We start from the raw sequence: 25,458 nt of genomic DNA, 5'->3' as shown, positions 1-25,458 counted from the left end.
TAGACCTTACTGTATATTATATACCGGGTACTGTCCTCTGCTATGGTGCTAGACCTTACTGTATATTATATACCGGGTACTGTCCTCTGCTAGGGTGCTAGACCTTACTGTATATTATATACCGGGTACTGTCCTCTGCCAGGGTGCTAGACCTTACTGTATATTATATACCGGGTACTGTCCTCTGCTAGGGTGCTAGACCTTACTGTATATTATATACCGGGTACTGTCCTCTGCTATGGTGCTAGACCTTACTGTATATTATATACCGGGTACTGTCCTCTGCTAGGGTGCTAGACCTTACTGTATATTATATACCGGGTACTGTCCTCTGCTAGGGTGCTAGACCTTACTGTATATTATATACCGGGTACTGTCCTCTGCTAGTGTGCTAGACCTTACTGTGTATTATATACCGGGTACTGTCCTCTGCTAGGGTGCTAGACCTTACAGTATATTTTATACCGGGTACTGTCCTCTGCTAGGTTGCTAGAACTTACTGTATATTATATACCGGGTACTGTCCTCTGCTAGGGTGCTAGACCTTACTGTATATTATATACCGGGTACTGTCCTCTGCTAGGGTGCCAGACCTTACTGTACAATATATACCGGGTACTGTCCTCTACTAGAGTGCTAGACCTTACTGTATATTATATACCGGGTACTGTCCTCTGCTAGGGTGCTAGACCTTACTGTATGTTATATACCGGGTACTGTCCTCTGCTAGGGTGCTAGACCTTACTGTATATTATATACCGGGTACTGTCCTCTGCTAGGGTGCTAGACCTTACTGTATATTATATATCGGGTACTGTCCTCTGCTAGGGTGCTAGACCTTACTGTATATTATATATCGGGTACTGTCCTCTGCTAGGGTGCTAGACCTTACTGTATATTATATACCGGGTACTGTCCTCTGCCAGGGTGCTAGACCTTACTGTATATTATATACCGGGTACTGTCCTCTGCTAGGGTGCTAGACCTTACTGTATATTATATACCGGGTACTGTCCTCTACTAGGGTGCTAGACCTTACTGTATATTATATACCGGGTACTGTCCTCTGCTAGGGTGCTAGACCTTACTGTATATTATATACCGGGTACTGTCCTCTGCTAGGGTGCTAGACCTTACTGTATATTATATACCGGGTACTGTCCTCTGCTAGGGTGCTAGACCTTACTGTATATTATATATCGGGTACTGTCCTGTACTAGGGTGCTAGACCTTACTGTATATTATATACCGGGTACTGTCCTGTACTAGGGTGCTAGACCTTACTGTATATTATATACCGGGTACTGTCTTCTACTAGGGTGCTAGACCGTACTGTATATTATATACCGGGTACTGTCTTTTACTAGGGTGCTAGACCGTACTGTATATTATATACCGGGTACTGTCCTCTGCTAGGGTGCTAGACCTTACTGTATATTATATACCAGGTACTGTCCTCTACTTGGGTGCTAGACCTTACTGTATATTATATACCGGTACTGTCCTCTACTAGGGTGCTAGACCTTACTGTATATTATATACCGGGTACTGTCCTCTACTAGGGTGCTAGACCTTACTGTACAATATATACCGGGTACTGTCCTCTGCTAGGGTGCTAGACCTTACTGTACAATATATACCGGGTACTGTCTTCTGCTAGGGTGCTAGACCTTACTGTATATTATATATCGGGTACTGTCCTCTGCTAGGGTGCTAGACCTTACTGTATATTATATACCGGGTACTGTCCTCTACTAGGGTGCTAGACCTTACTGTATATTATATACCGGTACTGTCCTCTGCTAGGGTGCTAGACCTTACTGTATATTATATACCGGGTACTGTCCTCTGCTAGTGTGCTAGACCTTACTGTATATTATATACCGGGTACTGTCCTCTACTAGGGTGCTAGACCTTACTGTATATTATATACCGGGTACTGTCCTCTGCTAGGGTGCTAGACCTTACTGTATATTATATATCGGGTACTGTCCTCTGCTAGGGTGCTAGACCTTACTGTATATTATATATCGGGTACTGTCCTCTGCTAGGGTGCTAGACCTTACTGTACAATATATACCGGGTACTGTCCTCTGCTAGGGTGCTAGACCTTACTGTATATTATATACCGGGTACTGTCCTCTGCTAGGGTGCTAGACCTTACTGTATATTATATACCGGTACTGTCCTCTGCTAGGGTGCTAGACCTTACTGTATATTATATACCGGGTACTGTCCTCTGCTAGGGTGCTAGACCTTACTGTACAATATATACCGGGTACTGTCCTCTGCTAGGGTGCTAGACCTTACTGTATATTATATATCGGGTACTGTCCTCTGCTAGGGTGCTAGACCTTACTGTATATTATATACCGGGTACTGTCCTCTGCTAGGGTGCTAGACCTTACTGTATATTATATATCGGGTCCTGTCCTCTGCTAGGGTGCTAGACCTTACTGTATATTATATACCGGGTACTGTCCTCTGCTAGGGTGCTAGACCTTACTGTATATTATATAACGGGTACTGTCCTCTGCTAGGTTGCTAGACCTTACTGTATATTATATACCGGGTACTCTCCTCTGCTAGGGTGCTAGACCTTACTGTATATTATATATCGGGTACTGTCCTCTGCTAGGGTGCTAGACCTTACTGTATATTATATACCGGGTACTGTCCTGTACTAGGGTGCTAGACCTTACTGTATATTATATACCGGGTACTGTCCTCTGCTAGGGTGCTAGACCTTTCTGTACAATATATACTGGGTACTGTCCTCTGCTAGGGTGCTAGACCTTACTGTATATTATATACCGGGTACTGTCCTCTGCTAGGGTGCTAGACCTTTCTGTACAATATATACCGGGTACTGTCCTCTGCTAGGGTGCTAGACCTTACTGTATATTATATACCGGGTACTGTCCTCTACTAGGGTGCTAGACCTTACTGTACAATATATACCGGGTACTGTCCTCTACTAGGGTGCTAGACCTTACTGTATATTATATACCGGGTACTGTCCTCTGCTAGGGTGCTAGACCTTACTGTATATTATATACCGGGTACTGTCCTCTGCTAGGGTGCTAGACCTTACTGTATAATATATACCGGGTACTGTCCTCTGCCAGGCTGCTAGACCTTACTGTATATTATATATCGGGTACTGTCCTCTGCTAGGGTGCTAGACCTTACTGTATAATATATACCGGGTACTGTCCTCTGCTAGGGTGCTAGACCTTACTGTACAATATATACCGGGTACTGTCCGCTGCTAGGGTGCTAGACCTTACTGTACAATATATATCGGGTACTGTCCTCTGCTAGGGTGCTAGACCTTACTGTACAATATATACCGGGTACTGTCCTCTGCTAGGGTGCTAGACCTTACTGTACAATATATATCGGGTACTGTCCTCTGCTAGGGTGCTAGACCTTATGTATATTATATACCGGGTACTGTCCTCTGCTAGGGTGCTAGACCTTACTGTATATTATATACCGGGTACTGTCCTCTGCTAGGGTGCTAGACCTTACTGTATATTATATACCGGGTACTGTCCTCTGCTAGGGTGCTAGACCTTACTGTATATTATATACCGGGTACTGTCCTCTACTAGGGTGCTAGACCTTACTGTATATTATATACCGGGTACTGTCCTCTGCTAGGGTGCTAGACATTACTGTGTATTATATACCGGGTAGTAGAAGACAGTAGATGTTATGTTATATACAGAGTAATGTTTTTGAGCTTCTGATAACTTCCAATTGTCTTTTGTAGCTTCCTCCTTTAATGGTGTCGTTCTGCAATATTCCCTTTGTGAATAACATCTTTCTGGAATGGGATAGGTAATTGTGTTGTGTTTCAGGGCCCAGTGACCTTTGATGACGTGGCGGTGTATTTCACAGAGGAGGAGTGGGGGGGCTTGGAGCAATGGCAGAAGGACTTGTACAAGGACGTCATGGCAGACAATTACCGGACTCTCTGTTCTTTGGGTGAGATGAAAACACTCTGTCTGTCTGTATGAACTGATCTGTCCCAGAGTTCTAGATGATCATTGTATTGTCATACTGCACAGGGCTTCCTGTGGTGAAGTCGGAGGTCCTACTGATGGTTGAGCGTGGAGAGGAACCATTTGTTATGGGCTATCCCAGGTGGGAAGAGTTGTGTTCTGAGACGTCCAGCATGACAGGTGTGTATGGCTTGTGTAACTGAATTGTGTCATACACAGAAGTGCAGGGTGGCCAAACCTGTCCTCAAGATCTACCAACGGTGCATGTTTTCCAGGCAACCTGTGGATCTATAGTAGGAATGACTGCAGCAGGTTTAAAAATGTGGCAGTTAGTAATGACTACAGCTGTGCAGCAGCTAGGTGACCTGGGGAATGTGACAGTTAGTAATGACTGCAGCTGTGCACCAGCTAGGTGACCTGGGGAATGTGACAACAGTTAGTATTGACTGCAGCTGTGCACCAGCTAGGTGATCTGGGGAATGTGACCGTTAGTAATGACTACAGCTGTGCACCAGCTAGGTGATCTGGGGAATGTGACAGTTAGTATTGACTGCAGCTGTGCACCAGCTAGGTGATCTGGGGAATGTGTCAGTTAGTAATGACTGCAGCTGTGCACCAGCTAGGTGACCTGGGGAAAGTGACAGTTAGTAATGACTACAGCTGTGCACCAGCTAGGTGATCTGGGGAATGTGACAGTTAGTATTGACTGCAGCTATGCACCAGCTAGGGGATCTGGGGAATGTGACCGTTAGTAATGACTGCAGCTGTGCACCAGCTAGGGGATCTGGGGAATGTGGCAGTTAGTAATGACTGCAGCTGTGCACCAGCTAGGTGATCTGGGGAATGTGACCGTTAGTAATGACTGCAGCTGTGCACCAGCTAGGTGATCTGGGGAATGTGGCAGTTAGTAATGACTGCAGCTGTGCACCAGCTAGGTGATCTGGGGAATGTGGCAGTTAGTAATGACTGCAGCTGTGCACCAGCTAGGTGATCTGGGGGAATGTGACCGTTAGTAATGACTGCAGCTGTGCACCAGCTAGGTGATCTGGGGAATGTGACCGTTAGTAATGACTGCAGCTGTGCACCAGCTAGGTGATCTGGGGAATGTAACTGTTAGTAATGACTACAGCTGTGCACCAGCTAGGTGATCTGGGAATGTGACCGTAAGTAATGACTGCAGCTGTGCACCAGCTAGGTGATCTGGGGAATGTGACCGTTAGTAATGACTGCAGCTGTGCACCAGTTAGGTGATCTGGGGAATGTGACCGTTAGTAATGACTGCAGCTGTGCACCAGCTAGGGGATCTGGGGAATGTGGCAGTTAGTATTGACTGCAGCTGTGCAGCAGTTGGTGATGTGGAAAATGTGGACCGTTGGTAGATCTCGAGGACCGGTTTGGCCACCCCTACGAGAAGTGTGAGGGATGTGATCAGGTGGAGGTGTGTGTGTTGGGGGGGGGGGGGGGGGGGGGGAGTGAAATGATGAAAGTGTACGTTTTAGGGTAGATTAAAAAAAAAGCAGCTAATATGACCGAATACTCCTGGAATACCCCTTTCACATTGGTATTTCCGATTATGTAAAAGCCAGGTCGCTGAAGTCAGAAAGGGTGCGGAGCAGAGCGTAATTGGGGGGTGGGGGAAGGGTCAACGCTTGGTGCACCCATACCAGGTGGGTAGCTGAGTATTGACTGAAGTTCTGTATAGCTGTGGCAGGACCAGGTCAGGGTATAGAGGAACCCATCCCACCCCATGGACACTGTACAGTAGCTGCGGGGAGGTGTATATTCTGTTGGTGAGCAATGTTCTTGGCATGTGCGTATGTTTCTCCTCTGTAGACTGCAGTGATAGGAGCCCTGAGGAGAAGTGGGTGATGTGTGAGACCGACTTCCTCCAGAGAGAACTACGAGCACCTCTCTATGGCAAACGTGAGTCACGGCAGTGTTCCTCCTGCCCCATCACTGGCCCCTCTGTGTAATCACTGGCCCCTCTGTGTAATCACTGGCCCCTACTATACGCATAATCACCGGTCCCTCTGTGTAATCACTGGCCCCTACTATACTGGTCTCTCCTCCCTCTACACCACCTCTCTGGGCCCCCTCATCAGCTCCTATGGTTTTCATTACCACCTTTATGCTGATGATACCCTAATCTATCTCTCCTCCCCCGACTTATCCCCATCACTCCTGTCCAAGGTCTCCGAATGCCTCACGGCCATCTCAGCCTGGATGACCCAACGCTTCCTGAAACTAAACATGGCTAAAACTGAACTTCTAATCTTCCATCCCCCGAACATCCCCTCTTCTCCCACTATCTCCATCAGCATTGGTGAAACCGAGATCACGTCCACCGACCAAACGCGCTGCCTCGGTGTCATCATTGACTCCTCCCTCTCTTTCACCCCCCACATTCGTGCTCTCTCACAGTCTTGCCGCTTTCACCTACGCAACATCTCACGCATCAGACCAGCAACCAAAATTCTCATTCACTCTCTTGTCATCTCCCGCCTTGACTACTGCAACATCCTTCTCTCTGGGCTACCTCTCACCCGCCTCGCACCTCTCCAATCCATTCTTTTTTTTTTTTTTTTTCTTTTAATTTTTTATTTCAGTTTTGCAAAAAGACATACACCATATAAAAGATAAAAAGACATACATACTTACAAGGACATAGTACAAACATTGTAGATTACATAAGCCAATATCTTGAACAACAGACATCCGTATCGATTCTTAGCCTAAACAGGATTATTACAGCATATTCGTGTTGTATCGCTCAACTAGCCAGACACATAGCTTCATTCTGAGGCCATCCCTCCCCCTTGTCTATAAATCGACTGAGAAGAGTGAAGAGAAATTAGTATGAAACTGGAAATTAAATATGAATGTATGGATGAGTATACACAGCGGGTATGACAGGAAAATATCTTCTCACTTTATGTTCATAATTAATATTATACCGGGCTTCATATCTCGGGACATAATTACATACCCTACACCCAAAATTAATGATGTATGCTAAATAAAAAAAAAAAAAAAAAAAAAAAAAACAACAAGAAGGGAATCTAATGTACTATAATACTCTCCAATCCATTCTTAACGCTGCGGCTAGGCTCATCTTCCTCTCCCGCCGCTCTACCTCCGCCTCCCCCCTCTGTTTATCTCTTCACTGGCTCCCCATTCCTTTCCGAGTTCTCTTTAAACTCCTCACCACCACCTACAAGGCTCTCTCCTCCTCCACCGCTCCTTACCTCTCTTCACTGATCTCTATCCACACTCCCTCCCGTCCTCTTCGCTCCATCGCTGACCGCCGACTGACCTCTCACCTAATCACCTCCTCCCACTCCCGTGTCCAAGACTTCTCTCGCGCTGCCCCCCCTGCACTGGAACAACCTCCCGCCACCCATCAGGCTTTCTGATTCCCTTACCTCCTTCAAGCGCTCCCTCAAAACCCACTTTTTTCGACTAGCCTATCCCTCCTCCTAACCTCTTTTGATCCTCCTATCCTGCCTCTGTTCCCCTCCGTTCCTACTTATCCTATTGTATTTCGTTCGTCCACCCACCTATTTTTAGTATGTTAACTCTTATGAGCAGGGCCCTCCTTCCTCACGTACTCACCCTACCTCATTACCTCACCTGTGCTCCTGTCCTGTTCTTCCCTTCCTCTACTTCATCTTCAGTCTCCTTGACAATTTTGACACCTACTTCTGAACTGATGCTGATTTTAGTTCTACCAGCTATACCCCTATTTATACTGTATTTTTCAACACACCCTGTACGTTACCTTGTCATTTGTTTTTTTGTTTGCTATGTACGGCGCTGCGGACACTTTGCGGCGCCTTATAAATAAACGTACTACTACTACTACTACTACTATACGCATAATCACCGGTCCCTCTGTGTAATCACTGGCCCCTACTATACGCATAATCACTGGCCCCTATGTGTCATCACTGGCCCCTCTGTGTAATCACTGGCCCCTACTATACGCATAATCACTGGCCCCTATGTGTCATCACTGGCCCCTCTGTGTCATCACTGGCCCCTCTGTGTAATCACTGGCCCCTACTATACGCATAATCACTGGTCCCTCTGTGTAATCACTGGCCCCTGGTCCCTCTGTGTAATCACTGGCCCTACTGTACGCATAATCACTGGCCCCTCTGTGTAATCACTGGCCCCTACTAAACGCATAATCACTGGTCCCTCTGTGTAATCACTGGCCCCTCTGTGTAATTACTGGCCCGTACTGTACGCATAATCACTGGACCCTCTGTGTAATTACTGGCCCCTACTATACGCATAATCACTGGTCCCTCTGTGTAATCACTGGCCCCTCTGTGTAATTACTGGCCCCTACTATACGTGTAATCACCGGTCCCTCTGTGTAATCACTGGCCCCTACTATACGCATAATCACTAGTCCCTCTGTGTAATTACTGGCCCCTACTATACGCATAATCACTGGTCCCTCTGTGTAATTACTGGCCCCTACTATACGCATAATCACTGGCCCCTATGTGTAATTACTGGCCCCTACTGTACGCATAATCACTGGTCCCTATGTGTCATCACTGGCCCCTCTGTGTAATCACTGGCCCCTATGTGTAATCACTGGCCACTACTATACGCATAATCACTGGACCCTATGTGTCATCACTGGCCCCTCTGTGTAATCACTGGCCCCTACTATACGCATAATCACTGGTCCCTCTGTGTAATCACTGGCCCCTGGTCCCTCTGTGTAATCACTGGCCCTACTGTACGCATAATCACTGGTCCCTCTGTGTAATCACTGGCCCCTACTATACGCATAATCACTGGCCCCTCTGTGTAATCAGTGGCCCCTACTGTAGGCATAATCGCTGGCCCCTCTGTGTAATCACTGGCCCCTATGTGTAATTACTGGCCCCTGGTCTCTCTGTGTAATCACAGGCCCCTATGTGTAATCACTGGCCCTTCTGTATGCATAATCACTGTCCCCTGAGTAATCATGGGCCCTAATTTACACATAATCACTGGCCCCTGGCCCCTCTGTGTAATCACTGGCCCCTGGTCCCTCTGTGTAATCACTGGCCCCTACTGTACACATAATCACTGGCCCCTCTGTGTAATCCCTCTGTGTAATTACTGGCCCCTACCTTACACATAATCGCTGTCCCCGCTACAGTATGCTTAATCACTGGCCCCTATGTGTAATCACTGGCTCTTCTGTATGCATAATCACTGGCCCCTATGTGTAATCACTGGCTCTTCTGTATGCATAATCACTGGCCCCTGAGTAATCATGGGCCCTAATTTACACATAATCACTGGCCCCTATGTGTAATCACTGGCCCCTACTTTACACATAATCGCTGTCCCCTACAGTATGCTTAATCACTGGCCCCTATGTGTAATTACTGGCCCCTACTATACGCATAATCACTGGCCCCTGGCCCCTCTGTGTAATCACTGGCCCCTACTGTACACATAATCGCTGGCCCCTATGTGTAATTACTGGCCCCTACTATACGCATAATCACTGGCCCCTGGCCCCTCTGTGTAATCACTGGCCCCTACTGTACACATAATCGTTGTCCCCTACAGTATGCTTAATCACTGGCCCCTACTGTACGCATAATCACTGGCCCCTGGCCCCTCTGTGTCATTACTGGCCCCTACTGTACGCATAATCGCAGACCCCTATGGGTAATCCCTGGCCCCTGGTCTCTCTGTGTAATCACTGGCCCTTCTGTATGCATAATCACTGGCCCCTGAGTAATCATGGGCCCTAATTTACACATAATCACTGGCCCCTGGTCCCTCTGTGTAATCACTGGGCCCCTATGTGTAATCACTGGCCCTACTGTACGCATAATCACTGGCCCCTGGCCCCTCTGTGTAATTACTGGCCCCTACTGTACGCGTAATCACTGGCCCCTCTGTGTAATTACTGGCCCCTACTGTACGCGTAATCACTGGCCCCTCTGTGTAATTACTGGCCCCTACTGTACGCGTAATCACTGGCCCCTCTGTGTAATTACTGGCCCCTACTGTACGCGTAATCACTGGCCCCTCTGTGTAATCCCTGGTCCCTCTGTGTAATCACTGGCCCTACTGTACGCATAATCACTGGCCCCTCTGTGTAAATACTGGCCCCTACTGTACGCGTAATCACTGGCCCCTCTGTGTAATCACTGCCCCCTATGTGTAATCACTAGCCCCTACTGTACACATTCACTGGCCCCTACTCTACGCATAATCACTGGCCCCTGGTCCCTCTGTGTAATCACTGGGCCCCTATGTGTAATCACTGGCCCTACTGTATGCATAATCACTGGCCCCTGGCCCCTCTGTGTAATCACTGGCCCCTGGTCCCTCTGTGTAATCACTGGGCCCCTATGTGTAATCACTGGCCCCTACTGTACGCATAATCTCTGGCCTCTTTGTATAACCCCTGTTCCCTCAGTATAACCCCTGGCCTCTATGTATAACCCCTGTTCCCTCAGTATAACCCCTGGCCTCTATGTATAATCCCTGGCCTCTATGTATAATCCCTGTACCCTCAGTATAATCCCTGGCCTCTATGTATAATCCCTGTTCCCTCAGTATAATCCCTGCCCTCTATATATAACCCCTGGCCTCTATGTATAACCTCTGTTCCCTCAGAATAATCCCTGGCCTCTATGTATAACCCCTGTCCTCTATGTATTACCCCTGTTCCCTCAGTATAATCCCTGGCCTCTATGTATAACCCCTGTTCCCTCAATATAATCCCTGGCCTCTATATATAACCCCTGGCCTCTATGTATAACCCCTGTTCCATCAGTATAATCCCTGGCCTCTATGTATAACCCCTGTCCTCTATGTATTACCCCTGTTCCCTCAGTATAATCCCTGGCCTCTATGTATAACCCCTGTCCTCTATGTATTACCCCTGTTCCCTCAGTATAATCCCTGGCCTCTATGTATAAACCCTGTTCCCTCAGTATAATCCCTGGCCTCTATATATAATCTCTGGCCTCTATGTATAACCCCTGTTCCCTCAGTATAATCCCTGGCCTCTATGTATAACCCCTGTTCCCTCAATATAATCCCTGGCCTCTATATATAACCCCTGGCCTCTATGTATAACCCCTGTTCCCTCAGTATAATCCCTGGCCTCTATGTATAACCCCTGTCCTCTATGTATTACCCCTGTTCCCTCAGTATAATCCCTGGCCTCTATGTATAACCCCTGTCCTCTATGTATTACCCCTGTTCCCTCAGTATAATCCCTGGCCTCTATGTATAACCCCTGTTCCCTCAGAATAATCCCTGGCCTCTATGTATAACCCTTGGCCTCTATGTATAACCCCTGTTCCCTCAGAATAATCCATGGCCTCTATCTATAACCCCTGTCCTCTATGTATTACCCCTGTTCCCTAAGTATAATCCCTGGCATCTATGTATAACCCCTGTTCCCTCAATATAATCCCTGGCCTCTATGTATAACCCCTGTTCCCTCAGTATAACCCCTGTTCCCTCAGTATAATCCCCGGGCTCTATATATAATCTCTGGCCTCTATGTATAACCCCTGTTCCCTCAGTATAATCCCTGGCCTCTATTTATAATCTCTGGCCTCTATGTATATTCTCTGGCCTCTATGTATAACCCCTGTTCCCTCAGAATAATCCCTGGCCTCTATGTATAACCCCTGTTCCCTCAGTATAACCCCTGTTCCCTCCGTATAATCCCCGGCCTCTATATATAATCTCTGGTCTCTATGTATAACCCCTGTTCCCTCAGTATAATCCCTGGCCTCTATGTATAATCCCTGGCCTCTATGTATAATTGCCTCTATGTATAATCCCTGGCCTCTATGTATAACCCCTGGCCTCTATGTATAATCCCTGGCCCCTATGTATAATCCCTGGCCCCTATGTATAATCCCTGTCCTCTATGTATAATCCCTGGCCCCTATGTATAACCCCTGGCCTCTATGTATAACCCCTGGCCCCTATGTATAATCCCTGGCATCTATGTATAATCCCTGGCCCCTATGTATAACCCCTGTCCTCTATGTATAACCCCTGTTCCCTCAGAATAATCCCTGGCCCCTATGTATAATTTCTGTCCCCTCAGTATAGTCCCTGGCCTCTATATATAATCTCTGGCCTCTATGTATAACCCCTGTTCCCTCAGTATAATCCCTGGCCTCTATGTATAACCCCTGTTCCCTCAGAATAATCCCTGGCCTCAATGTATAACCCCTGTTCCCTCAGATTAATCCCTGGCCTCTATGTATAATCCCTGGCCTCTATGTATAATCCCTGGCCTCTATGTATTATCCCTGGCCTCTATGTATAATCCCTGCCCTCTATGTATAATCCCTGTCCTCTTTGTATAATTTATGTTCCCTCAGTATAGTCCCTGGCCTCTATGTATAACCCCTGGCCTCTATGTATAATCCCTGGCCTCTATGTATAATCCCTGGCCTCTATGTATAATTTCTGTCCCCTCAGTATAGTCCCTGGCCTCTATGTATTATCCCTGGCCTCTATGTATAATCCCTGGCCTCTATGTATAATCCCTGGCCTCTATGTATAATCCCTGGCCTCTATGTATAATCCCTGGCCTTTATGTATAACCCCTGTTCCCTCAGTATAACCCCTGGCCTCTATGTATAACCCCTGGCCTCTATGTATAATCCCTATTCCCTCAGTATAGTCCCTGGCCTCTATGTATTATCCCTGGCCTCTATGTATAATCCCTGGCCTCTATGTATAACTTCTGTCCCCTCAGTATAGTCCCTGGCCTCTATGTATAATCCCTGGCCTCTATGTATAACCCCTGTTCCCTCAGAATAATCCCTGGCCTCTATGTATAATCCCTGGCCCCTATGTATAACCCCTGTCCTCTATGTATAACCCCTGTTCCCTCAGAATAATCCCTGGCCCCTATGTATAATTTCTGTCCCCTCAGTATAGTCCCTGGCCTCTATATATAATCTCTGGCCTCTATGTATAACCCCTGTTCCCTCAGTATAATCCGTGGCCTCTATGTATAACCCCTGTTCCCTCAGTATAATCCCTGGCCTCTATGTATAACCCCTGTTCCCTCAGTATAGTCCCTGGCCTCTATGTATTATCCCTGGCCTCTATGTATAATCCCTGGACTCTATGTATAATCCCTGGCCTCTATGTATAATCCCTGGCCTCTATGTATAACTTCTGTCCCCTCAGTATAGTCCCTGGCCTCTATGTATAATCCCTGTCCTCTATGTATAACCCCTGTTCCCTCAGAATAATCCCTGGCCCCTATGTATAATTTCTGTCCCCTCAGTATAGTCCCTGGCCTCTATATATAATCTCTGGCCTCTATGTATAACCCCTGTTCCCTCAGTATAATCCCTGGCCTCTATGTATAACCCCTGTTCCCTCAGAATAATCCCTGGCCTCTATGTATAATCCCTGGCCTCTATGTATAATCCCTGGCCTCTATGTATTATCCCTGGCCTCTATGTATAATCCCTGCCCTCTATGTATAATCCCTGTCCTCTTTGTATAATTTATGTTCCCTCAGTATAGTCCCTGGCCTCTATGTATAACCCCTGGCCTCTATGTATAATCCCTGGCCTCTATGTATAATCCCTGGCCTCTATGTATAATTTCTGTCCCCTCAGTATAGTCCCTGGCCTCTATGTATTATCCCTGGCCTCTATGTATAATCCCTGGCCTCTATGTATAATCCCTGGCCTCTATGTATAATCCCTGGCCTTTATGTATAACCCCTGTTCCCTCAGTATAACCCCTGGCCTCTATGTATAACCCCTGGCCTCTATGTATAATCCCTATTCCCTCAGTATAGTCCCTGGCCTCTATGTATTATCCCTGGCCTCTATGTATAATCCCTGGCCTCTATGTATAACTTCTGTCCCCTCAGTATAGTCCCTGGCCTCTATGTATAATCCCTGGCCTCTATGTATAACCCCTGTTCCCTCAGAATAATCCCTGGCCTCTATGTATAATCCCTGGCCCCTATGTATAACCCCTGTCCTCTATGTATAACCCCTGTTCCCTCAGAATAATCCCTGGCCCCTATGTATAATTTCTGTCCCCTCAGTATAGTCCCTGGCCTCTATATATAATCTCTGGCCTCTATGTATAACCCCTGTTCCCTCAGTATAATCCGTGGCCTCTATGTATAACCCCTGTTCCCTCAGTATAATCCCTGGCCTCTATGTATAACCCCTGTTCCCTCAGTATAGTCCCTGGCCTCTATGTATTATCCCTGGCCTCTATGTATAATCCCTGGACTCTATGTATAATCCCTGGCCTCTATGTATAATCCCTGGCCTCTATGTATAACCCCTGTTCCCTCAGTATAACCCCTGGCCTCTATGTATAATCCCTGGCCTGTATGTATAATCCCTGGCCTGTATGTATAATCCCTGGCCTCTATGTATAATCCCTGGCCTCTATGTATTATCCCTGGCCTCTATGTATAATCCCTGGCCTCTATGTATAACTTCTGTTCCCTCAGAATAATCCCTGGCCTCTATGTATAACCCCTGTCCTCTATGTATAACCCCTGTTCCCTCAGAATAATCCCTGCCCTCTATGTATTATCCCTGGCCTCTATGTATAATCCCTGTCCTCTATGTATAATCCCTGGCCTCTATGTATAATCCCTGGCCTCTATGTATAACTTCTGTCCCCTCAGTATAGTCCCTGGCCTCTATGTATTATCCCTGGCCTCTATGTATAATCCCTGGCCTCTATGTATAACTTCTGTCCCCTCAGTATAGTCCCTGGCCTCTATGTATAATCCCTGGCCTCTATGTATAACCCCTGTTCCCTCAGAATAATCCCTGGCCTCTATGTATAATCCCTGGCCTCTATGTATAATCCCTGGCCCCTATGTATAATTTCTGTCCCCTCAGTATAGTCCCTGGCCTCTATATATAATCTCTGGCCTCTATGTATAACACCTGTTCCCTCAGTATAATCCCTGGCCTCTATGTTTAACCCCTGTTCCCTCAGAATAATCCCTGGCCTCTATGTATAACCCCTGTCCTCTATGTATAACCCCTGTTCCCTCAGAATAATCCCTGCCCTCTATGTATTATCCCTGGCCTCTATGTATAATCCCTGTCCTCTATGTATAATCCCTGGCCTCTATGTATATTCCCTGGCCTCTATGTATAACCCCTGTTCCCTCAGTATAGTCCCTGGCCTCTATGTATAATCCCTGGCCTCTATGTATAATCCCTGGCCTCTATGTATAACCCCTGTTCCCTCAGTATAACCCCTGGCCTCTATGTATAATCCCTGGCCTCTATGTATAACCCCTGGCCTCTATGTATAACCCCTGTTCCCTCAGTATAGTCCCTGGCCTCTATGTATAGTCCCTGGCCTCTATGTATAATCCCTGGCCTCTATGTATAATCCCTGTTCCCTCAGTATAGTCCCTGGGCTCTATGTATAATCCATGGCCTCTATGTATAATCCCTGGCCTCTATGTATAATCCCTGGCCTCTATGTATAACTTCTGTCCCCTCAGTATAGTCCCTGGCCTCTATGTATTATCCCTGGCCTCTATGTATAATCCCTGGCCTCTATGTATAATCCCTGGCCTCTATGTATAACCCCTGTTCCCTCAGTATAACCCCTGGCCTCTATGTATAATCCCTGGCCTCTATGTATAACCCCTGGCCTCTATGTATAACCCCTGTTCCCTCAGTATAGTCCCTGGCCTCTATGTATAGTCCCTGGCCTCTATGTATAATCCCTGGCCTCTATGTATAATCCCTGTTCCCTCAGTATAGTCCCTGGCCTCTATGTATAATCCATGGCCTCTATGTATAATCCCTGGCCTCTATGTATAATCCCTGGCCTCTATGTATAACTTCTGTCCCCTCAGTATAGTCCCTGGCCACTATGTATTATCCCTGGCCTCTATGTATTATCCCTGGCCTCTATGTATAATCCCTGGCCTCTATGTATAACCCCTGTTCCCTCAGTATAACCCCTGGCCTCTATGTATAACTTCTGTCCCCTCAGTATAGTCCCTGGCCTCTATGTATTATCCCTGGCCTCTATGTATAACCCCTGGCCTCTATGTATAATCCCTGGCCTCTATGTATTATCCCTGGCCTCTATGTATAATCCCTGGCCTCTATGTATAACCCCTGGCCTCTATGTATAATCCCTGGCCTCTATGTATAATCCCTGGCCTCTATGTATAATCCCTGGCCCCTATGTATAATCCCTGGCCTCTATGTATAACCCCTGGCCTCTATGTATAACCCCTGGCCTCTATGTATAACCCCTGGCCTCTATGTATAACCCCTGGCCTCTATGTATAATCCCTGGCCTCTATGTATAACCCCTGTTCCCTCAGTATAATCCCTGGCCACTATGTATAACCCCTGTTCCCTCAGTATAATCCCTGGCCTCTATGTATAATCCCTGGCCCCTAATGACCATGCGCTGGAGTACTCAGGACTGGACTGTATTTTTCAGGGCTCGGAAGGAAGCGCAGCGGGCGAAGATCGCCCAACTTTTCCCGGGCGGAGCTGGAGCGCTTTGTGTCTCTGATGGATCATTACCTGCCAGATAATTTACAGAGGGCGGGCGCTATCTCCATCCACCAGCGCCGATCCATCCTCATGGACATCGCCCGCTGCCTGGAACCCATGTCTGGCTGCCTGCGCACCCCCCGGCAACTGCTGCACCGATGGGCTGACTTCAACAACCGGGATCCTGAGCGACTGACTGAGATCCGGATGCGGCTGCACATTGGTAACTGTGGGGTCATTGGGTCCAGTGTTCGGGGGTGTAATATGTGTACCCCTCTGGCAATGCACCGCCTCTTATAAATATTCAGGAGTGATGCTCTGCAGCTCTGTACTGCGCCATAGTGTAAGGGCTTCCCGGGAATGTGATACATATTATTACACAAATACTGTAGGTGATAGATGGCGGAGCAATGCTCTGCAGCTCTGTACTCCGACCTATATGGATAGCTTTAGGCAGTGCACCGTCAGAGCGATCCCACCAGTAAGGACAGATTTGGGCGGTGCACCGTCAGAGCGTTCCCACCAGTAAGGACAGATTTGGGCGGTGCACCGTCAGAGCGATCCCACCAGTAAGGACAGATTTGGGCGGCGCACCGTCAGAGCGTTCCCACCAGTAAGGACAGATTTGGGCGGTGCACCGTCAGAGCGTTCCCACCAGTAAGGACAGATTTGGGCGGTGCACCGTCAGAGCGTTCCCACCAGTAAGGACAGATTTGGGCGGTGCTCAGTCAGAGCGTTCCCACCAGTAAGGACAGATTTGGGCGGTGCTCAGTCAGAGCGTTCCCACCAGTAAGGACAGATTTGGGCGGTGCACCGTCAGAGCGTTCCCACCAGTAAGGACAGATTTGGGCGGTGCACCGTCAGAGCGTTCCCACCAGTAAGGACAGATTTGGGCGGTGCTCCGTCAGAGCGTTCCCACCAGTAAGGACAGATTTGGGCGGTGCTCCGTCAGAGCGATCCCACCAGTAAGGACAGATGTGGGCGGTGCACCGTCAGAGCGTTCCCACCAGTATGGACAGATTTGGGCAGTGCACCGTCAGAGCGTTCCCACCAGTAAGGACAGATTTGGGCTGTGCTCAGTCAGAGCGTTCCCACCAGTAAGGACAGATTTGGGCGGTGCTCCGTCAGAACGTTCCCACCAGTAAGGACAGATTTGGGCTGTGCTCCGTCAGAGCGTTCCCACCAGTAAGGACAGATTTGGGCGGTCCACCGTCAGAGCGTTCCCACCAGTAAGGACAGATTTGGGCGGTGCTCCGTCAGAGCGTTCCCACCAGTAAGGACAGATTTGGGCGGTGCTCCGTCAGAGCGTTCCCACCAGTAAGGACAGATTTGGGCGGTGCTCCGTCAGAGCGTTCCCACCAGTAAGGATAGATTTGGGCGGTGCTCCGTCAGAGCGTTCCCACCAGTAAGGACAGATTTGGGCGGTGCACCGTCAGAGCGTTCCCACCAGTAAGGACAGATTTGGGCGGTGCTCAGTCAGAGCGTTCCCACCAGTAAGGACAGATTTGGGCGGTGCTCCGTCAGAGCGATCCCACCAGTAAGGACAGATTTGGGCGGTGCTCCGTCAGAGCGTTCCCACCAGTAAGGACAGATGTGGGCGGTGCACCGTCAGAGCGTTCCCACCAGTATGGACAGATTTGGGCGGTGCTCCGTCAGAGCGTTCCCACCAGTAAGGACAGATTTGGGCGGTGCTCCGTCAGAGTGATCCCACCAGTAAGGACAGATGTGGGCGGTGCACCGTCAGAGCGTTCCCACCAGTATGGACAGATTTGGGCGGTGCTCCGTCAGAGCGATCCCACCAGTAAGGACAGATTTGGGCGGTGCTCCGTCAGAGCGTTCCCACCAGTATGGACAGATGTGGGCTGTGCACCGTCAGAGCGTTCCCACCAGTATGGACAGATTTGGGCGGTGCTCCGTCAGAGCGTTCCCACCAGTAAGGACAGATTTGGGCGGTGCTCCGTCAGAGCGTTCCCACCAGTAAGGACAGATTTGGGCAGTGCTCCGTCAGAGCGTTCCCACCAGTATGGACAGATTTAGGCGTTGCTCCGTCAGAGCGTTCCCACCAGTAAGGACAGATTTGGGCGGTGCACCGTCAGAACGTTCCCACCAGTAAGGACAGATTTGGGCGGTGCTCCGTCAGAGCGATCCCACCAGTAAGGACAGATTTGGGCGGTGCACCGTCAGAGCGATCCCACCAGTAAGGACAGATTTGGGCGGTGCTCCGTTAGAGCGATCCCACCAGTAAGGACAGATTTGGGCGGTGCACCGTCAGAGCGTTCCCACCAGTAAGGACAGATTTGGGCGGTGCACCGTCAGAACGTTCCCACCAGTAAGGACAGATTTGGGCGGTGCTCCGTCAGAGCGTTCCCACCAGTAAGGACAGATTTGGGCGGTGCACCGTCAGAACGTTCCCACCAGTAAGGACAGATTTGGGCGGTGCTCCGTCAGAGCGTTGCCACCAGTAAGGACAGAGTTGGGCGGTGCTCCGCCAGAGTGATCCCACCAGTAAGGACAGCTTTGGGCGGTTCTCCGTCAGAGAGATCCCACCAGTAAGGACAGATTTGGGCGGTGCTCCGTCAGAACGTTCCCACCAGTAAGGACAGATTTGGGCGGTGCACCGTCAGAGCGTTCCCACCAGTAAGGACAGATTTCGGCGGTGCTCCGTCAGAGCGTTCCCACCAGTAAGGACAGATTTGGGCGGTGCTCAGTCAGAGCGTTCCCACCAGTAAGGACAGATTTGGGCGGTGCTCAGTCAGAGCGTTCCCACCAGTAAGGACAGATTTGGGCGGTGCACCGTCAGAGCGTTCCCACCAGTAAGGACAGATTTGGGCGGTGCACCGTCAGAGCGTTCCCACCAGTAAGGACAGATTTGGGCGGTGCTCCGTCAGAGCGTTCCCACCAGTAAGGACAGATTTGGGCGGTGCTCCGTCAGCGATCCCACCAGTAAGGACAGATGTGGGCGGTGCACCGTCAGAGCGTTCCCACCAGTATGGACAGATTTGGGCAGTGCACCGTCAGAGCGTTCCCACCAGTAAGGACAGATTTGGGCGGTGCTCAGTCAGAGCGTTCCCACCAGTAAGGACAGATTTGGGCGGTGCTCCGTCAGAACGTTCCCACCAGTAAGGACAGATTTGGGCTGTGCTCCGTCAGAGCGTTCCCACCAGTAAGGACAGATTTGGGCGGTGCACCGTCAGAACGTTGCCACCAGTAAGGACAGATTTGGGCGGTGCTCCGTCAGAGCGTTGCCACCAGTAAGGACAGAGTTGGGCGGTGCTCCGTCAGAGTGATCCCACCAGTAAGGACAGCTTTGGGCGGTTCTCCGTCAGAGAGATCCCACCAGTAAGGACAGATTTGGGCGGTGCTCCGTCAGAACGTTCCCACCAGTAAGGACAGATTTGGGCGGTGCACCGTCAGAGCGTTCCCACCAGTAAGGACAGATTTGGGCGGTGCTCAGTCAGAGCGTTCCCACCAGTAAGGACAGATTTGGGCGAAGCTCCGTCAGAGCGTTGCCACCAGTAAGGACAGATCTGGGCGGTGCTCCGTCAGAGCGTTCCCACCAGTAAGGACAGATTTGGGCAGTGCACCGTCAGAGCGTTCCCACCAGTAAAGACAGATTTGGGCGGTGCTCCGTCAGAGCGTTCCCACCAGTAAGGACAGATTTGGGCGGTGCTCCGTCAGAGCGATCCCACCAGTAAGGACAGATTTGGGCGGTGCTCCGTCAGAGCGATCCCACCAGTAAGGACAGATTTGGGCGGTGCACCGTCAGAGCGATCCCACCAGTAAGGACAGATTTGGGCGGTGCTCCGTTAGAGCGATCCCACCAGTAAGGACATATTTGGGCGGTGCTCCGTCAGAGCGATCCCACCAGTAAGGACAGATTTGGGCGGTGCTCCGTCAGAGCGATCCCACCAGTAAGGACAGATTTGGGCGGTGCACCGTCAGAGCGATCCCACCAGTAAGGACAGATTTGGGCGGTGCTCTGTTAGAGCGATCCCACCAGTAAGGACAGATTTGGGCGGTGCACCGTCAGAGCGTTCCCACCAGTAAGGACAGATTTGGGCAGTGCACCGTCCGAATGTTCCCACCAGTAAGGACAGATTTGGGCGGTGCTCCGTCGGAGCGTTCCCACCAGTAAGGACAGAATTGGGCAGTGCACCGTCAGAACGTTCCCACCAGTAAGGACAGATTTGGGCGGTGCTCCGTCAGAGCGATCCCACCAGTAAGGACAGATTTGGGCGTTGCTCCGTCAGAGCGTTCCCACCAGTAAGGACAGATTTAGGCGGTGCTCCGTCAGAGCGTTCCCACCAGTAAGGAGAGATTTGGGCAGTGCTCCGTCAGAGCGTTCCCACCAGTAAGGACAGATTTGGGCGGTGCTCCGTCAGAGCGATCCCACCAGTAAGGACAGATTTGGGCAGTACACCATCACAGCGTTCCCACCAGTAAGGACAGATTTGGGCGGTGCTCCGTCAGAGCGTTCCCACCAGTAACGACAGATTTGGGCGGTGCTCCCTTAGAGCGATCCCACCAGTAAGGACAGATTTGGGCGGTGCTCCGTCAGAGCGTTCCCACCAGTAAATACAGATTTGGGCGGTGCTCCGTCAGAGCGTTCCCACCAATAAGGACAGATTTGGGCGGTGCTCCGTCAGAGCGTTCCCACCAGTAAGGACAGATTTGGGCGGTGCTCAGTCAGAGCGTTCCCACCAGTAAGGACAGATTTGGGCAGTGCTCCGTCAGAGCGTTCCCACCAGTAAGGACAGATTTGGGCAGTGCTCCGTCAGAGCGTTCCCACCAGTATGGACAGATTTGGGCGTTGCTCCGTCAGAGCGTTCCCACCAGTAAGGACAGATTTGGGCAGTGCACCGTCAGAATGTTCCCACCAGTAAGGACAGATTTGGGCGGTGCTCCGTCAGAGCGTTCCCACCAGTAAGGACAGATTTGGGCAGTGCACCGTCAGAACGTTCCCACCAGTAAGGACAGATTTGGGCGGTGCTCCGTCAGAGCGATCCCACCAGTAAGGACAGATTTGGGCGTTGCTCCGTCAGAGCGTTCCCACCAGTAAGGATAGATTTAGGCGGTGCTCCGTCAGAGCGTTCCCACCAGTAAGGAGAGATTTGGGCAGTGCTCCGTCAGAGCGTTCCCACCAGTAAGGACAGATTTGGGCGGTGCTCCGTCAGAGCGATCCCACCAGTAAGGACAGATTTGGGCAGTACACCATCACAGCGTTCCCACCAGTAAGGACAGATTTGGGCGGTGCTCGTCAGAGCGTTCCCACCAGTAACGACAGATTTGGGCGGTGCTCCCTTAGAGCGATCCCACCAGTAAGGACAGATTTGGGCGGTGCTCCGTCAGAGCGTTCCCACCAGTAAATACAGATTTGGGCGGTGCTCCGTCAGAGCGTTCCCACCAATAAGGACAGATTTGGGCGGTGCTCCGTCAGAGCGTTCCCACCAGTAAGGACAGATTTGGGCGGTGCTCAGTCAGAGCGTTCCCACCAGTAAGGACAGATTTGGGCAGTGCTCCGTCAGAGCGTTCCCACCAGTAAGGACAGATTTGGGCAGTGCTCCGTCAGAGCGTTCCCACCAGTATGGACAGATTTGGGCGTTGCTCCGTCAGAGCGTTCCCACCAGTAAGGACAGATTTGGGCGGTGCTCCGTCAGAGCGTTCCCACCAGTATGGACAGATTTGGGCGTTGCTCCGTCAGAGCGTTCCCACCAGTAAGGACAGATTTGGGCGGTGCTCCGTCAGAGCGTTCCCACCAGTAAGGACAGATTTGGGCGGTGCTCCGTCAGAGCGTTCCCACCAGTATGGACAGATTTGGGCGTTGCTCCGTCAGAGCGTTCCCACCAGTAAGGACAGATTCGGGCGGTGCTCCGTCAGAGCGTTCCCACCAGTAAGGACAGATTTAGGCGGTGCTCTGTCAGAGCGTTGCCACCAGTAAGGACAGAGTTGGGCGGTGCTCCGTCAGAGCGATCCAACCAGTAAGGACAGCTTTGGGCGGTTCTCCGTCAGAGAAATCCCACCAGTAAGGACAGCTTTGGTCGGTGCTCCGTCAGAGTGTTCCCACCAGTAAGGACAGATTTGGGCGGTGCTCCGTCAGAGTGTTCCCACCAGTAAGGACAGATTTAGGCGGTGCTCCGTCAGAGCGTTCCCACCAGTAAGGATAGATTTGGGCGGTGCTCCGTCAGAGCGTTGCCACCAGTAAGGACAGAGTTGGGCGGTGCTCCGTCAGAGCGATCCAACCAGTAAGGACAGCTTTGGGTGGTTCTCCGTCAGAGAGATCCCACCAGTAAGGACAGCTTTGGTCGGTGCTCCGTCAGAGTGTTCCCACCAGTAAGGACAGATTTGGGCGGTGCTCCGTCAGAGCGTTCCCACCAGTAAGGACAGATTTGGGCGGTTCTCCGTCAGAGAGATCCCACCAGTAAGGACAGATTTGGGCGGTGCTCCGTCAGAGCGTTCCCACCAGTAAGGACAGATTTGGGCGGTGCTCAGTCAGAGCGATCCCACCAGTAAGGACAGATTTGGGCGGTGCTCCGTCAGAGTGATCCCACCAGTAAGGACAGATTTTGGCGGTGCTCCGTCAGAGCGTTCCCACCAGTAAGGACAGATTTGGGCGGTGCTCAGTCAGAGCGATCCCACCAGTAAGGACAGATTTGGGCGGTGCTCCGTCAGAGCGTTCCCACCAGTAAGGACAGATTTAGGCGGTGCTCCGTCAGAGCGCTCCCACCAGTAAGGACAGATGTGGGCGGTGCTCCGTCAGAGCGCTCCCACCAGTAAGGACAGATTTGGGCGGTGCTCCGTCAGAGCGTTCCCACCAGTAAGGACAGATTTGGGCGGTGCTCCGTCAGAGCGCTCCCACCAGTAAGGACAGATTTGGGCGGTGCTCCGTCAGAGCGTTCCCACCAGTAAGGACAGATTTCGGCGGTGCTCCGTCAGAGCGATCCCACCAGTAAGGACAGATTTCGGCGGTGCTCCGTCAGAGCGTTCCCACCAGTAAGGACAGATTTGGGCGGTGCTCAGTCAGAGCGATCCCACCAGTAAGGACAGATTTGGGCGGTGCTCCGTCAGAGCGTTCCCACCAGTAAGGACAGATTTGGGCGGTGCTCCGTCAGAGCGCTCCCACCAGTAAGGACAGATGTGGGCGGTGCTCCGTCAGAGCGCTCCCACCAGTAAGGACAGATTTGGGCGGTGCTCCGTCAGAGCGTTCCCACCAGTAAGGACAGATTTGGGCGGTGCTCCGTCAGAGCGCTCCCACCAGTAAGGACAGATTTGGGCGGTGCTCCGTCACAGCGTTCCCACCAGTAAGGACAGATTTCGGCGGTGCTCCGTCAGAGCGTTCCCACCAGTAAGGACAGATTTGGGCGGTGCTCCGTCAGAGCGTTCCCACCAGTAAGGACAGATTTCGGCGGTGCTCCGTCAGAGCGTTCCCACCAGTATGGACAGATTTGGGCGGTGCTCCGTCAGAGCGTTCCCACCAGTAAGGACAGATTTGGGCGGTGCTCCGTCAGAGCGTTCCCACCAGTAAGGACAGATTTGGGCGGTGCTCCGTCAGAGCGTTCCCACCAGTAAGGACAGATTTGGGCGGTGCTCCGTCAGAGCGTTCCCACCAGTAAGGACAGATTTGGGCGGTGCTCCGTCAGAGCGTTCCCACCAGTAAGGACAGATTTGGGCGGTGCTCCGTCAGAGCGTTCCCACCAGTAAGGACAGATGTGGGCGGTGCTCCGTCAGAGCGATCCCACCAGTAAGGACAGATTTGGGCGGTGCTCCGTCAGAGCGATCCCACCAGTAAGGACAGATTTGGGCGGTGCCCTGTCAGAGCGATCCCACCAGTAAGGACAGATTTGGGCGGTGCTCCGTCAGAGCGATCCCACCAGTAAGGACAGATTTGGGCGGTGCTCCGTCAGAGCGATCCCACCAGTAAGGACAGATTTGGGCGGTGCTCCGTCAGAGCGCTCCAACCAGTAAGGACAGATGTGGGCGGTGCTCCGTCAGAGCGATCCCACCAGTAAGGACAGATTTGGGCGGTGCTCCGTCAGAGCGTTCCCACCAGTAAGGACAGATTTGGGCGGTGCTCCGTCAGAGCGTTCCCACCAGTAAGGACAGATTTGGGCGGTGCTCCGTCAGAGCGTTCCCACCAGTATGGACAGATTTCGGCGGTGCTCCGTCAGAGCGTTCCCACCAGTAAGGACAGATTTCGGCGGTGCTCCGTCAGAGCGTTCCCACCAGTAAGGACAGATTTGGGCGGTGCTCCGTCAGAGCGTTCCCACCAGTATGGACAGATTTGGGCTGTTCTCCGTCAGAGCGTTCCCACCAGTAAGGACAGATTTGGGCGGTGCTCCGTCAGAGCGTTCCCACCAGTAAGGACAGATTTGGGCGGTGCTCCGTCAGAGCGATCCCACCAGTAAGGACAGATTTGGGCGGTGCTCCGTCAGAGCGTTCCCACCAGTAAGTACAGATTTGGGCGGTGCTCCGTCAGAGCGATCCCACAAGTAAGGACAGATTTGGGCGGTGCACCGTCAGAGAGATCCCACCAGTAAGGATAGATTTAGGCGGTGCTCCGTCAGAGCGATCCCACCAGTAAGGACAGATTTGGGCGGTGCTCCGTCAGAGCGTTCCCACCAGTAAGGACAGATTTGGGCGGTGCTCCGTCAGAGCGTTCCCACCAGTAAGGACAGATTTAGGCGGTGCTCCGTCAGAGCGTTCCCACCAGTAAGGACAGATCTGGGCGGTGCTCCGTCAGAGCGTTCCCACCAGTAAGGACAGATCTGGGCGGTGCTCCGTCAGAGCGATCCCACCAGTAAGGACAGATTTGGGCGGTGCACCGTCAGAGCGTTCCCACCAGTAAGGACAGATTTGGGCGGTGCTCCGTCAGAGCGTTCCCACCAGTAAGGACAGATTTGTGCGGTGCTCCG

The 25,458-nt window shown here is 50.8% G+C and overlaps 1 protein-coding gene across 11 annotated transcripts in view; it reads left to right on the top strand.

The window, feature by feature from the left end:
* Positions 1-25,458, top strand: part of LOC146079846 (uncharacterized) — a 214,461-nt gene that overhangs the window by 6,987 nt on the left and 182,016 nt on the right. For 9 of the 11 annotated variants that reach the window (XM_083186495.1, XM_083186491.1, XM_083186499.1 and 6 more), the window contains exons 2-5: positions 3,867-3,993; positions 4,077-4,190; positions 5,844-5,933; positions 16,494-16,772. In XM_083186495.1, the coding sequence (XP_083042621.1) occupies positions 3,867-3,993; positions 4,077-4,190; positions 5,844-5,933; positions 16,494-16,772 (610 nt within the window). Of the gene's footprint in view, positions 1-3,866; positions 3,994-4,076; positions 4,191-5,843; positions 5,934-16,493; positions 16,773-25,458 lie in introns of those variants that run through there. The other 2 variants (XM_083186496.1, XM_083186500.1) reach the window with 2 other exon arrangements.

This window comes from Crinia signifera, chromosome 5 (assembly GCF_055691185.1).
Source record: "Crinia signifera chromosome 5, ASM5569118v1, whole genome shotgun sequence".
Classification (NCBI taxonomy): Eukaryota; Metazoa; Chordata; class Amphibia; order Anura; family Myobatrachidae; genus Crinia; species Crinia signifera.
Note: the sequence above shows the minus strand (reverse complement) of the source record. Positions and strands in the feature narration are given on the sequence as shown.